The sequence below is a fragment of the Typopeltis vanoorti genome, chromosome 3, assembly GCF_054136105.1.
Source record: "Typopeltis vanoorti isolate ZY-2024b chromosome 3, IOZ_Tvanoo_1.0, whole genome shotgun sequence".
NCBI lineage: Eukaryota > Metazoa > Arthropoda > Arachnida > Uropygi > Thelyphonidae > Typopeltis > Typopeltis vanoorti.
Genome location: NC_143551.1, coordinates 165,525,412 through 165,540,507, shown reverse-complemented (window position 1 = coordinate 165,540,507; position 15,096 = coordinate 165,525,412). Strand labels below are relative to the sequence as shown.

The 15,096-nt window shown below is 35.7% G+C and overlaps 1 protein-coding gene across 3 annotated transcripts in view; it reads left to right on the top strand.

The window, feature by feature from the left end:
* The window catches only part of LOC150108726 (MPN domain-containing protein-like), a 318,202-nt gene that overhangs the window by 162,515 nt on the left and 140,591 nt on the right, over positions 1 to 15,096 (top strand). For all 3 annotated transcript variants that reach the window (XM_090390953.1, XM_090390954.1, XM_090390955.1), the window contains one exon: positions 2,599 to 2,695. In XM_090390953.1, the coding sequence (XP_090247079.1) occupies positions 2,599 to 2,695 (97 nt within the window). The remainder of the gene's footprint in view (positions 1 to 2,598; positions 2,696 to 15,096) is intronic.

Below are 15,096 nucleotides of genomic sequence, written 5' to 3'. Positions count from 1 at the left end.
TGAACATTTGAAGCTGTCATAACATTGTTCCTGTAGCAGCTAATCAAATGATTGCTGCCCAATTTTCATTGCTATAAACACAAAAAGTGAAGGGGAAGAGGACTAATTGACAAATTTGTATTGTTTCAAATTTTGCTGGACGTGTAAGAAAATAACATCTTGGGGAAGAAGATGATCCAATTGTAACATTGGGCTAAGAGTACAGCAGCTGTACAAGCTATCCTTTTCCACATTGAGCTAATCAAAAGAACATACTTTACTGTATTTCTGCTTTCTACAGATGAATTGAAAATTTAAAATTATCTTGAATATAGATGCATTTGTTTTGATTAAAAAAAAGGTAATTGAATTATTCATTAAATCATGGGATGTCCTCTGCCACTCCTCTCCCTTCACAAGTGCATACTACTGCCATGTGCATGCACACACAGTCATCATAGATTGGCTTCCCCAGTCTTGTGTAATCCATGAATTTGCCGAGACAAGGGATGGCAGTAGTTTCATCACAACAACTGTTGATTGATAGTGTATCTTTATACAAAATGTATAATGCTAGTTTTCCTAAAACAGGGCATGGCAACAGTCACAGTGGAGCAACATCAAATGATGTATAGTAATACCGTAGCCTCCCTGAAACAGAGAATGGCACCATTCCAGTCATGATCTCGGTTAATTGATCTGACTTTTAATCTTCATTTAACTTTTATTTATTCATTTTTTGTAAGGCATTTTTGGACAATTCACAAGTTACATGACTACCATTTCCAAAATAGAAGTTTTATGGTTTTTAGCTTACTCTTTAAATTTTATGGAATCATATTATTCATGGAGAAAGAAGAAAAGGAATTGGGCACATGTTTTTCCGTACTTTACACCAAAATAAAAATTAAAAAAACTCATTCTCTATCATTCTCTTTTTGATTATAAGTAACTGTATACATATTTAGGATTCACACAGTAATATTAAAAGTACTTAGCATATAAAAAGTAGATGATTTCCACAAAGGACAATAATGAAATGGCAGTATTGTCCTTTGTGGACAATAATGCCATTTCATTATTGTCCTTTGTGGACAATAATGAAATGGCATAAAAACATGAAGAAAATTTAAATTTTGAAATTTCACAAATCTCCTAGTTACACCTATAATGATTTTTTTTGGGGGCGGGGAGGTATCATTGGCTAAAATAATTTTTTTCCCTCTTATTATAGGGTATAGAATAAATATATCTGTTATGGGCCAAGTGACATTATATTTATATATATATAGTCGTTATTAAATAAACTAAAATGGCTGTGTAGCCTGATAGATATTGATTAATTTATTAAATTGACCAGACATTATGAATTAAAGCTACATTCCCTTTGTGCTAGTTGATGGAAGTTTTTTCACTTGGCTATGCTACCAATTATATATTTGGTTTAATCTTTTATCCAAGTGTAAGCAAACAAAGTTTGCGCCTGAAGTATTTTCAGGCCTGGAGCAACTCGTGGTAAAGGTGGAGTAAGTTCTGATCGCCTGGCTTAGTATCTCCCATAATGCAAAGCACATCTCCTTGCAGACATGTATAATGCTATGCATTAAGGGAAGGGCCACTACCCAGACCAGTTTCGATCTTTATTGAGGTCTCATCAGTGGGAGCCAGACCTAGAGGTGGTGATACTAAGGTGGAAATAATGCAGAAGTCATATCACCATATACCAATTGCCAAAAGATGTCAACACTTTATTATTAAAATTCTCTGGATTAGAGATAGTTGAGGGAGATGCTAAGGCAAGTGATCAGAACTTACTCCACCTTTACCACGAGTTGCCCCAGTCCTAAAAATACTTCAGGTGCAAACTTTGTTTACTTACACTTGGATAAAGGATTAAACCAAATATATAATTGGTAGCATAGCCAAGTGAAAAAAACTTCCATCAGCTATCTCTATTAGAGAATTATTAGAGAATTTTAATAAGGTATTGATGCCTTTTGGCAACTGGTATGTGGTGATATGACTTCTGCATTACTTCCACCTTAGTATCACCACCTCTGAGTTTGACTCCCACTGATGAGACCTCAATATAGGTCGAAACCAGTCTGGGTAGTGACCCTTCCCTTACATTGTCTGACATTGTCAAATATGCTGATTTTGTAAAAATGTAAAAATTTGAGTGACCTGGCAAAGTTCCCTTCACATCTCCAGACAAAAAGAAATCCAAAAAATCTCTCTTCCCCAAATCCCTACCCCTTCAAATACTGCCAAAAAGGTATCATTATTATCACTTTACCCTACCAGATGACAGTAGTATTCATACTGACCCATCAATGTGATATATTATGATAAACAACGTGAAATTTATTACAATGCCTGATTTTGTTTGTCATTCATAATGGCCGGGCACTATAAATAATGCCTGTATTAATCATTTATCTATAACATATATATTTCATCATTTGGCTCTAAATCACTACTAACGATTGAGGTACATAATGTACTGCATTTAAATATGTTTTTATGTTTAAACAAATATAAAGGATATCTAAAATATTAAGTTTTACTTAGACATTTTTATATAGCATTATTTCAACATATTGATATACTTTATTTCAGTGATATGAATACATTAGTCAAATGCACTCCATTCAGTGCTATGGATAGGATTCAACCATTCACTGTAACTATTGCAACTAATTGTCTTCTGTTAGTGGTAAGTTAAAAATTTATATATATATATATATATATATATATATATATATATATATTTTTTATTATTTTTTTTTTTTCATTTGCTTTAAGTGTTCCCACACCTGAAGAAGTCATTTTTGACGAAACATGTTGTGTGCCTCATTAAATTAACTTGTCTGTTTTCTCGGTTTCAGTCACTCAAACAAACATGAACATATCTACTCACCGAGTAAATATAACTGATGATCATTATATATATATATCATGCATGTGTGTAAGCATGCCTGTGTTTATGTCACTATCAGAATGATATATTTTTGTGTCATCTTATCTTTAATAGTTGAATAGAATATTAATTCTGTTCAACTTCTATTCTATTGTTAATAGTAATAGCAGATGAATGCCGTAAATGGGCTGGAGTAAAGAGTAAAGTAGTCAGTTGATATTCCTCTTAGAGAGAGATTATAGTCTTGAGGGAATATTTCATTGGAAAGGCTGTTCCACAGAACTGAGATAGATGGAATGAAAGATGACTGACAGTAGCTGATTTGGTGAGTCAGCAGTTCTTCTCTAAGAGGATGTTGGGCTAATGTTGCTCATGCGACTTCAGGTTTACAGAAATGGGGGAGAGAGGCATAATGGATGCTAATTCTGCTGAACACTTCCCACAGAAACTGACCATTTGTGAGAGTGGCTGAAGAGAGTCTTTGGGAGAGAAGTCATTAATCAACCAAAGAACTTTAAGAGATGTTTTTAGGTGTACTGCACTGCACTACCCCAAATGTGAGAACAGTATTCCAAGGTTGCACAGATTTTAGATTTGTGTAGCGTAGATAACTGGACAGATGAAAAGTAATGTCTTGAGCAAAAGAGAATGCCAGGTTTTTTTGGAACCTGGTGCTGATGTGACTATGCATTGAGCACACTACATTAGAGGTGAACTGAGAAGGTGGGCGATGATAGCTAATGAATCAATAAACAGGTTTTGCCAAAGGAATGAAGTAGAGTTTGCAGACCTATTTCCTGAGTTTGATGAATGAAAAGATTTGTACAATGCTGATGAACTGCACTTCAATGGATTTAGAGTTAGGTGTCTGAAGAGAACTTTGTTCACTGAGATCTTGGAAGTGCAAAGTCAGGAAAACTAAAGAAATTAGGACAGATGCAGACAAATGTGTGTGAAGGCACCCATGAAACAAATGGGTGTGTGAATGAATAAAAAATGCAGAATCTAGTCTCTCTTTCAGGCAACAATGTCAAAGGGTAGTCAATTCAGCATGTAAAAGTGGTTGTGAGCATAAGGGGATGCTACAGTTTCAATATACTAATGCTAGAAGCATCAGGAATAAGTGAGAGGACATTGGTTAGTGCAACCACACCAAAAGTTATAGGTATTAGTATGACTTGGCTAACAGCAGATGACTTAGTTGCAGCAATAGAATATGATGAATTGAGTATTTTCAGGGAGGATAGAGTAGATAGGGTATAAGGAGGATGGGGGGGGGGCTGCTGATAGCAGATGAATTGCAGCTAATGAGAGTAGGAGTCAGTCAGGCAGATGGTAGTTCTTTTGAGTTACTATGCTGTGAGATTGAGGCCAGTAGGGCAAAACATAAAATTAGTTGCTGCTATATGCCAGGGATGATATGGGAGACATTGGGAGACGTGCATCAGCAGATTAGTACAATGAGTGCAAGTCGAGTAATTATTATGGGGGACTTCAGAGATATAGATTGGAAGGAGGAAAGATCACATGGCATGGTAGGAAGGAAATGAAATTTATGCACTTCAATGGATTCAGAGTTAGGTGTCTGAAGAGAGCTTTGTTCACTGAGAGTTTGGAAGTGCAAAGTCAGGAAAACTAAAGAAATTAGGACAGATGCAGACAAATGTGTGTGAAGGCACCCATGAAACAAATGGGTGTGTGTGTGTGAATGAACAAAAAATGCAGAATCTAGTCTCTCTTTCAGGCAACAATATCAAAGGGTAGTCAATTACTTGAAGCAGAATGTGATGCAGGGGAATCGAGGTATGAGAGTGTTATTGGATCAGAAGACCTGTCAATAACTAGGGTGGCTACGTTGTTTCCAATTGGGGAAAGTGATCATGTGGTCTTGACTTAAGAGGTAATAAAACATGGAAATTTTAGTTAAGAAGGGGTATATGTGGAACTATAAGGCAAGTGATTATGATACACTTAGGAGGCAGCTCAGGGTAGTACCATAGCATAAAGATTTGCAAGGGAAGGATGTTCATAGTCACCTCCTTATTCACAAATATTCCCCTTTTTGAGACGATAAATTACTGAAAAATGCATCCCTACCCTGACATTATTGATCTTTTTAATTTTGTCATCCATACTGGTTACTTCACTTCGAAGTAACCGGTATGGATTTCTTCCACTTATGTAAACAAATAGAAGATACTTCCTCCTCTGGCCAATTTTTATATGGAGCATTTTGAAAACCATTCTCTTGATACCTTCAGTCTCAGACCTATTTGGTTAAAATATACTGATGATATATATTTGGCAACATGGCTCAGATATATTACATTACATTCTTATTCACTTCAGCAATCAGTACCCCATAATCCAGTTCACTGTTGAAAAAGAAAATAATAGTTTGCCTTTTTTTAGCTAACCTAATCATACGTCTGTTCTTTTTTTCTCAGTTTACAGAAAACCCAGCCACACAGGTAGATACAAGCATAAACTTTCCCACTGACTCTTTTCTCAAGAACACTATGGTGTCATCAAAACCCTTGTCAACAGAGATTCCAACTTCTGTTCCACCTGAGCTTCTCTTACAGCAGAACTTGTTTTCATTTGCCAAACCTTCCTGTCTAATGGTTACAATGCAAAAATATATATATCTACAAATGATCTCTCCCTTCCACCTCTTCACATCCCACTCAACATAAAGACTACAGTAATGCCATTACTATTCCCTATATCTGGGGCACTTCAGAAAATATAGCCAAAACTTGAAAGAGAAATATACTCTCTGCACTGCTTTCAAACTCCACTTCAAGCTGGCTTCCCTTCTCCACTCTCCTAAGGATCCACTTTCTCCCCTCTGCATTCCAAGTGTTTACAAGGTTTCTTGTTCTTCCAACTTATATTATTGTCAGACATGGGAGATCTGTTAACATCTGCCTCCACAACTGTAGTCAGTCAGGTCTAGTGGACCATGCTTGGACCTTCCACAGAATCAGATGGAAGAAAACTATCATGCTCCATATAGTAAATAGAAACCTAAAAGACTTTTTAGAATCAGTAGCAGATTTTAAAAAATCAGCCTAATCTTAATAAATATGGTTCTATTAAGCTTCCCAAAATTTGGGAAACTTTAATTCTTAGGTTTTCTGCCAACATCTAAAACTAGCGAACAGCGCCCAGAGAGGCTGCCACTCATAAGACTTTAGTCTCCATTTAGTCTAATTTCATTTATTCCACTTATTGTTTCCTGTGTGTTTTTTTTTCTCGTTACAATTTTAACATTGTATTTCTGAAGATGTCTCTGTGACTGAGATGAAATATTGAAATGATTAAATCTGCTGTTTAATTATTTCTTTTTGTGCTGTAATTATTCTATTAAATAGTAACATGAGTGCAAACCAGCACCTAAGTCTAAATACTTAATGTTTACAGTCCCCATCTATCCCAATGGCTTTAACCAGCCTTTAAGGCCCACAACCTTCCAAGCATGCTTGGATTTCGTAACCGAAATACGAGGATAGAATGGTCACTCCTATGCCTCAAGGTATTCTTGGCTGTATCCCTGTGTGTTCACGGGGCCGGTTTGCCTACTTGCAGGATGAAAAACACCAGATAAACTGGCGGAAAAAACCCTACTGCCCGCACCCAAGACCGGCTAACTTGGCTATGGCTGAGGAAGATCCTTCAGCTCCTCACGTCTCCGACAGGAATCGAACCTAGGACACTCCTTCCCCAGGCATATGGTGGCGAAGCGCAAAGCCACTAGGCTAACCGTGCGGACAATGTTTACAGTGCATGGGTGTTATTTGGAGAAGGCAGTATCACACTATATATCCAAGGTCAGGAGGGTAAATCAGTCTTTTGCAGCTCTTGCTTAATATCATTAAGCAAGAGCTGCAAAAAAAAAGTTATGGGGTATTTAAGGAGAAAGATGATCAGCTAACTCATGAATAGTATAAAGAACATGCAAAAAAGGTGACCAAATTATGAGAAAAAGTTGGCTGAATGGGCAAAAGGAAATCCCCAAGTTTTTTTATGTGGCAAATAGGAGGAAGAATGACTATGGAATGATAACTTTAGTGAATGCAGATGGCAAGGTAACAGAGGCAGATGAAATCGTTGAGCTACTGAGTGACCATTTTGCAAGCATATATCATCCAAGTGGAGATATTATTATGGCAGAGGTGAAAGGGCCTGATGTGCGAACAGAGGTTGATGAATTGAAGGTACATAAGACATTGCAGAATCTGAATGCAAATACAACTGGATTGGATAGAATATCAGCTTGCATTTTAAGAGAATGTGCAAGGGAACTGGCTTTAACTTTGACTAGGCTGTTTAATTTAAGTCAGTCTCAGCTCTGGCAAAGTCCCAAGAGAGTGGAAGGAGGGCAAAATAATTCCTTTGCATAAAGGGGGATCTTAAGTCTGTGGTAGCAAATTATAGACCAATCATTATCTTAGGAGTGGTGGTAAAAGTACTGGGAGAGTTGGTCAAAAAAGAGAATCCAGGAATTGGTGGATAAGAATATCACGCTATATGAAGGGCAGCATGGCTTTGTGAAGGGTCGGTCATGCCTTAGTAATCTACTAACTTTTTTTATAATAGAGTGACAGCTGAGTTGGATTAAGGAAATGGCTATGCAATAATACTACTGGATTTTGCAAAGACATTGGACAGGATACACACAAAATTCTGTTACATAAACTGCAACAAATGGGAATGGATGGATGTGAAACTTGTAATATAGATAAAAGGGTAGCTGATGGACAGATACCAAAAAGTAGTATATGGAGGAGCAGAATCCAGGAGACCAGTGGTGTGCTGCAAGGCTCTGTGCTTAGACCACTGTTGTTTAATTTGTACATAAATGACATAGGAAATAATTTGAATGGAGATATTCAGTTGTTTATTGATGATGCAAAGTTGGGTATGGTAATAGTTAAACAAGTGATGTACAGATCTTTCAGGATGATTTAAGTAGGCTGACATTATAGACAAAACATAATGGATGTCAATTTAATGTGGAAAAGTATAAAGTTATGTATTTTGGGATACAAAGATTACAAGTTATGTACCACATGGAGGAAACTGTACTCTGGGAGACTAATGAAGCAAGGGATTTGGGGTTAGTAGCAGATAGAGAGTTAAAGTTTAGAGGGTATGTTTTGCTAGAGTTGCCAGATTGCTCACAGGATTACTTGGTTATTGAAGAATACACTGACAAGGAGAGATAAAGGAGTTATCATTCCTCTTTATAAATCCTTGATACAACCATGTCTAGATTGCTGTGCCCAGGTCTGGTCGCCTGAGTTTCTTGGAGATGAGGAAGTGGTGGAAAAATTCCAGCAGTTTGGGGGGGGGAGTGATCAAGATGGTGAGTGGTGTGTGGAATGCTTCTTATGAGGATAGATTGAGGGTTTGTGGATTGCAAAAGTTGGTTGATAAGCAAAAAAAAAATGGGAGAGGGGAATATGATAGAAATTGTTACTTGAAGGATTTTATAGGATTGATACAGGGAAAATATTTCAGCACTTGTCTAGTGGAGGAAGAACAACAGGTCATCATCATCCCTAGAAGTTGGGTAAGAGCATAGTTAGTAATGGCCTGAGGGCTAGATTTTTTGCTTGGAGAGTGGTGAATGAATGGAATAGAAGATGTCAGCCACCTTCTCATCCATGTCACCAGCTTCATATTCATCCCTATTTCCTTCAGCTTATGTAGCAGAGTTCTTTTTAGTATCCTAAATGGCTTTGCAGTATCATGTACTTATTGCTTTTATCCATCTTAGTTGTGACTGTTATATAGAAAATGAGTAAATTACTAAGGCAAGAACACCCCTTCACAAAGTTAGGCTGTCCCCTAAAAGTTCATCATATTTATATCCATCCATTCCTGGGATAATGATTGAGCTATAATTTTCTACTTCTGTCTTGGAGCCTTCTTTATTTGATGGTGCTGTTTGCCCTCTTAGCACTCTTTTGGGTTCCTTCAGACTGTAGCATGAAGCGAGATATGGTATTCTTTGTCATGTCTGAAAAATAGTTCTGGAACATTCTTTATAGGACAGCCCATCTTCTTAGACTTCTCAGAGACAGTTCCATTTTTCTTGCACCTAGGCCAATACCCTATCCCAGTGTTTCTCAACGTGAGGCGTACGCCCCACAGGGGGGGGGGGGACAATTTGAAAATGATGTTGCATTCATCACCTCATTACTGATATACTCAAAACTCTCACCATTGTTGGCAAGGGGGGGGGGGACATCAAAATGTTTGAGGCTTTGAGCTGGGGCATGATTCAAAAAACATTGGGAAATACTGCATCCTATCTCATAGCATTTATCACATTAAGATTCTGCAATATCTGAAGTACCTTAAGTTCATCTAGTTCTTTTCTTGCATTAGTCCTGTTGTCTGTTACTGCATTATCTCCACCTATATGATATATTTTCACAGAGTGATTACTCAGTAATTCAACTATTGCTTCTGCTTTTATTGTCTCCTTATTTTCACCATTTCTTAAAGATATCCTTTTAGCTTTGATCTTGTCAGGTTGCAGAAAAACTGGAATTTTCTTTGGCCATCTTGTCTAATTTTCTCTCCTAATCTGATTTTGCTTTACTATCCAAGCTGGTCACCTTTTTTTTGCCTGTGTTTTGTGTCATCCATGAGTTTGCTGAACACTTTTCTCTTTATATTCTATTCATAACATTTTCACCTCCTGCTTAATGTGCTACTCATCCCATCTATCTTCCACTTTATTTATCTGATCCTTCCCATTCAAGCTCACAACATGTGAGCTTGAATGTGTGAGAAACAGGTTCATCTCCTTGCTGTTTAGCAAAAGAAAGTTACTCCTTTCCTTCACTAAACAGCAAGTGTTGAGGTGTAGCATTTTACAATTCAAGAATGGCAATTGAAACAATATTTACACATAGTTAACACTTGGCTAGCTTCCTGCCACATTAGAATTAATTAAACAATTCATTGTTTTCTATTTAACAAGCAGATAATTACAATATGTGCTAGGTTAATGCACTTAAATTATTTAGCTTAGACATATAGTCTAAGCACCTTATATCACAACTTAGCTTAGACATATAGTCTAAGCACAACCTCAAGTCACTTACATTAGTTGTTGTACTTTTCTAGCAACATCTAAAGGTCTATTTGCCTTTTAGTTGACAAGATTTAATACATAAAGATCTTAACACTCACATTTGTTCAAGTACTGTTCACAGGGAAAGTCACTTCTTATGCGTGAGTGCAGTTTCACAAGTACAGAAATAACCAGTTAATTCACACACTGTAGCATGAAGCGAGATATGGTATTCTTTGTCATGTCTGAAAAATAGTTCTGGAACATTCTTTACAGGACAGTCCATCTTCTTACCTTCTGTAATAGAATTATTTGGAACATCCACTCTTCCTAGTTTGAGAATGTCTGATTCCAGTCAATAAATTTACTTATAGTTCACTTCCTTTAGAGATTTGTGATGTCGTTGTAGGCTGCTTATTTGTGAATTGTCAAGACTATTCCTTTCTATTTATATCTGCTCAAACCATCTATAGTTGTACTGCTTGCTTCTTTGTTCTCTGTGTCTCAGTAAATGGTGGAGCAAAGCTTTTGGGAAGTAACTCTAAGGATAGACTTCAGATTAATATCAGGTAGTAGTCTCTTCTGTGAGCTTTTCACAGACTCTACAGAGAAATTTGTAGACACTATCTCTTTTAACAGAAGCCATTTTTATTTGCTAGATTCCTGATAGAACTTCCTTTAACAGAAAAGTGTTCTATTAAACTATATACTGACTTGATAATGATAACCATCTTCCAGGCAATTATTATGCCTTCAGCTGCTAGCTCTAAGTTATAAATTTTCCATCAGTTTTGTCTTAACAGTTTGGGCATAATGCTTATGACCTCTTACTAGGTACTTGGCATGCTACTTATTTCTAGCCTTATTTAAGTTAAGGTAGTTGCCACAATTACCATTCCCTCTCTACTTATTACTCCCATTACTATTGTTTACTTCACTTCACTCTTCTCCTGACCTGTCCATAGGTTTTCTCCATGCGTTTCCTGCATGTCTCTACTATACACCTCTTTGAAGACTTACAATTTCTTTGATATCCTATAGCCCATGAACTACGTGACATGTTTGAATATCATAGCACACTCTCCATTATAGATGGTGCTATTGATCATCATCACTTGACAGTATTCACAAGTTGTTCATCACATGATATGTTAAATTAAGTCTTGAGAACTCAGCATTATGGAAAGGTTTCAGCCATATGACTAAATTCTAATAGTCTGAGACTACTTCTTTCAAACATCCCTTGATCATTGTCCTTATCTTATAATTTCTTATGCTATAGCACTGTTGCAAGCCTTTCACCAAATTTGTTATAATCAACAGCACTGTAGGTCTACATATAACCCTTAACAAATTTCACATTTGGCTACCTCTCATGTGAAGACAGTATGATTACTCTCTTCAAATGGATACAAAATGGCTACCTTAGTTATGTATAAATTCTTTGATACCATCATCTGATCCAGCCTCTAATCTCAGGTCCTCTCAATTTTGTGTGCTGGTTTGGGTAATTATCTCTTAGTGGCTGTATAAATTGCATTTTCTTTCTTCCTTGTTTCATCAATATATAACTCCATTAAATTCAATCAATATATCTATCTATAAACTGCACAATTCATTCTACATCCTAATCTTGAACTTATCTGTAATCATTGCCTTTCTTTCACTCCTATCATACTGTGGTTTAACTCTCTCTCTCTTCTTTTTTTTTGCATCTTCCAGTTACACTTTCATATCTTCTCTCATTCCATATGTCATGTTTCAAATTGTTTGTGCCCACCAAAACAATCAACTCTTTCATTTATTATATTCTAACAGGTTCGTAAATATCCTTCATCTCCATACCTGAAAAACAAAATTTCATCATGCTCTCATAGTGACTTTAATTTTAAATGAGATCAGAACTCAGTGCTCATCTCTCTGCAGTGATTCTTCCATGATTTTGATGACTTCCTATCTTATTGCTTAAAACATTCAGTTTTATTCCTTTTTTATAAATAGGTACTATGAGAGATCTACTCATTGGGAATTTGAACTTCTGACCAGGACCCAATTATTTCATTAATTATGAAATAATGAATTTCATCACTTATGAGAGTTCTGTTATGAGATCCATTTTTCTATGTCACATGGTCATTTTTTGAAACATAAAAGCATTTTTCTTAAAAAAAGAAACTCTTCGCTAACCAGTCATTTCATTACTCATATCCAGTTATATAATGGAAGTTAATCAAAAATTCTGATGTGAGTACGTCGCATAATTCCATGTACAGTAGGTGTCAACTTTTCATAATGTCTGCATTGCCACAGACTGTTTTTCTGTTTTAATGCATAGTGAAATCCACTTGATGGCAATTTTCCAGTCTATATAATTTTTTTACCCTAATTTTGCCTATTAGTGATAAGATTAAAGCAAGGTGTCCCATCATAAAATAAATATTATAGAGTATGCTGAAAATATATTTTTAAGCCCACCAAATTTTGACACATTTTATGTGTAGTTATGTATTAACTGCATTGGTTTTTGTTTCCAGTAATTCAGAGAGAAAGACCAAATCTTAAGTTTTTCTTCTTATTTTATGCAAGAAAAGAAATATGGTTGGATAGTGTAAAAGTGAAAAACACATGCAAGCAACTGTTTTATGGTTATGAAATCATAACCATATTCATGACACTCTCATTCAAGAGGTTGCACTCATAAAAATTGTTTAAATTTTTATGAACATTTTTTTTAAAATATTTTTGAAGTGCAGAATTGTTTATCACACACCCACAAAAATAGCGAATGTCTTTCAAATAAGAGCGACTCTAGTGAATCAAAGTTTTCACAGATTTGAATATGAAACTTATCATTGAACAGCTAAACATATGAACTTGTGATTGGTTTGTATGTTGAATTAACATTTTTTTCCATTTAATTTTTTTATTATAATTAATTTTTTTTTAATTAAAGTTTTTCACGTTTTTAAATTAAAATGCAATGGAGAGTTGTTTCTAGTTATGCTTGTTTTTGAAGAAAGCCTCCAAAAGTACATTCTTAATTTAAATTTTCATTAAATTTTATTCAAGTGTAAAGTGTTATTAAAGTGTAATAAACATTTGCACTTATTTTTATCATGCATATTTTTAAAAGGTGGAAGTCATTAACATATCTTTATGTTAACATGTTCTTTACTATTAGAACATCTATATATTTTGATAATAACAGCATAAAGAACCAATTTATAATCATTTTAATATTCTTGTAGGGGGGGCAGGGAATATTGCTTACCACGATGTTTTTTGGTTCGAGTTAATCACGTGGTCTGATACCCGGTGTATTGAGGAATCCTCTATTTAAAATATGCCTTTTAGTGATTTAAAAATAATGTTTCTTATTGATTAAAAGATGTAAACTAATCACTCAGGTTTGCATCTTTTTTGACTTTAGAAAGTTTTTTCACTTGGTTATAAGTTAAATTATATGACTTTCCAAGAAATTATATTCTTGTTTAACCCTTTGTCCAAGTGTAAGCAAACAAAGTTTGCACGTGAAGTATCTTCACGACTAGGCTGCTTGTATATAGAGGCTAATGACTTCATATTAATTGCCTTAGTATCCCATAATGCAAAGCACACATCCTTTCAGACATGTATAATGCTATGCATTATGGGAAGGGTCACTAACCTGACTGGTTTCTACCGGTATAAGTAGTGATCCTTCGCAGATACATTGACGTCTCAGGTGATATGCTTTCTCATTACTTGTAAATAGAAAAAATATAACCTCAGCATTATTTCAACCTTGTTATATTTTCTGGGTCCAGCTCCCACTGTTGATATCTCAAGTAAAGGTCGAAACAGATCTGGGTAGTGGCCCTTCTCATAATGCATAGCATTATACACATCTAAAAGGATCTGTGCATTACGTTATGGGATACATACTAAGGTAATTAATATGAAGTCATCAGCCTCTATATGCAAGCAGCCTAGTCATGAAGATACATCTTGCACAACCTTTGCTTACACTTGGACAAAGAATTAAACAAGAACATAATTTCTTGGCAAGTTTAATCTCTTTGATTGCTTTTTTAATGTTATTTTTTATAGTTATGGAGATTGTTGTGGAAAATCCAGAAATTTGTCACTGTTGGAATCACAACAGTCAAACTTCTGATGTGAATTTTCTATACTTGTCCTTTAAATGCTGCTATGATTTAAAGTTTTCATCTTTGGGGTTCTAAAGTAATTGAAGAAAAGCAAAACATTGCCATTGCACAAGTGGTGCTAAAATAGATGTTTTGGTAAGGGTTAGTATTTCCTAACAGTCAGCATAGTTTTGTAAAGAGGAAGTCATGCTTTAGTTATCAACTTGCATTTTATGGAAAGTGGCAAATGTGCTAGAAAAGAGAGACTAATATATTATTATTATTATTACGTGACACTTCCAGGGAGTCCAAAGACTCATCGAGGGAGGGTACCCACTCCACAACTCTCTATCTCCACCACTCAAATCCACTAACTTCCACTGACCATAACTACACCAACATCATCTACTGCCGACCACCACCACTAGTATTTCCACAGACAATCACAAGTATCCATGCCCACAGCGGGATTCGAACCCACAGCCTTTTGGCTGGAGAGTGGATACACTAAGCACTTGGCCAACCAGGCCAACAAAATATATAGTGATATATTTGTAATTTGTAAAGGCATTTGTCAGATTTCTACCTGGTATATTGGTATATAGAGGGAGATAGAGTTAGATAAATAATCTAAAAGATAAAGCAAGTTATGGGGAGAGAGAACAGTATCTCAGAACAGGAAGATAACCTATGGAATATTGTAGTTCTATGCTTAAGCCACTAGTGTTGAACTTATTTGTTAACAATATTTCATATGGAATGATAAAGGATTTCAAATGTTTGCTGAATTTAGGAAACATCGCAAGGAGTCATGCTGAGTTTAATACTTTCAGAAAGAGTAAATATACTTTTAGTTTTGCCAGATGAGCAGGGTTGATTTTTAATGTAGCTAACGGCAGGGTTCGAACTTTGAAAAGCAGAAGTGTGAGCAGGGATTGTGCTCCAAGAAATGGATGAGATTTAAGATCTGAGTTGAT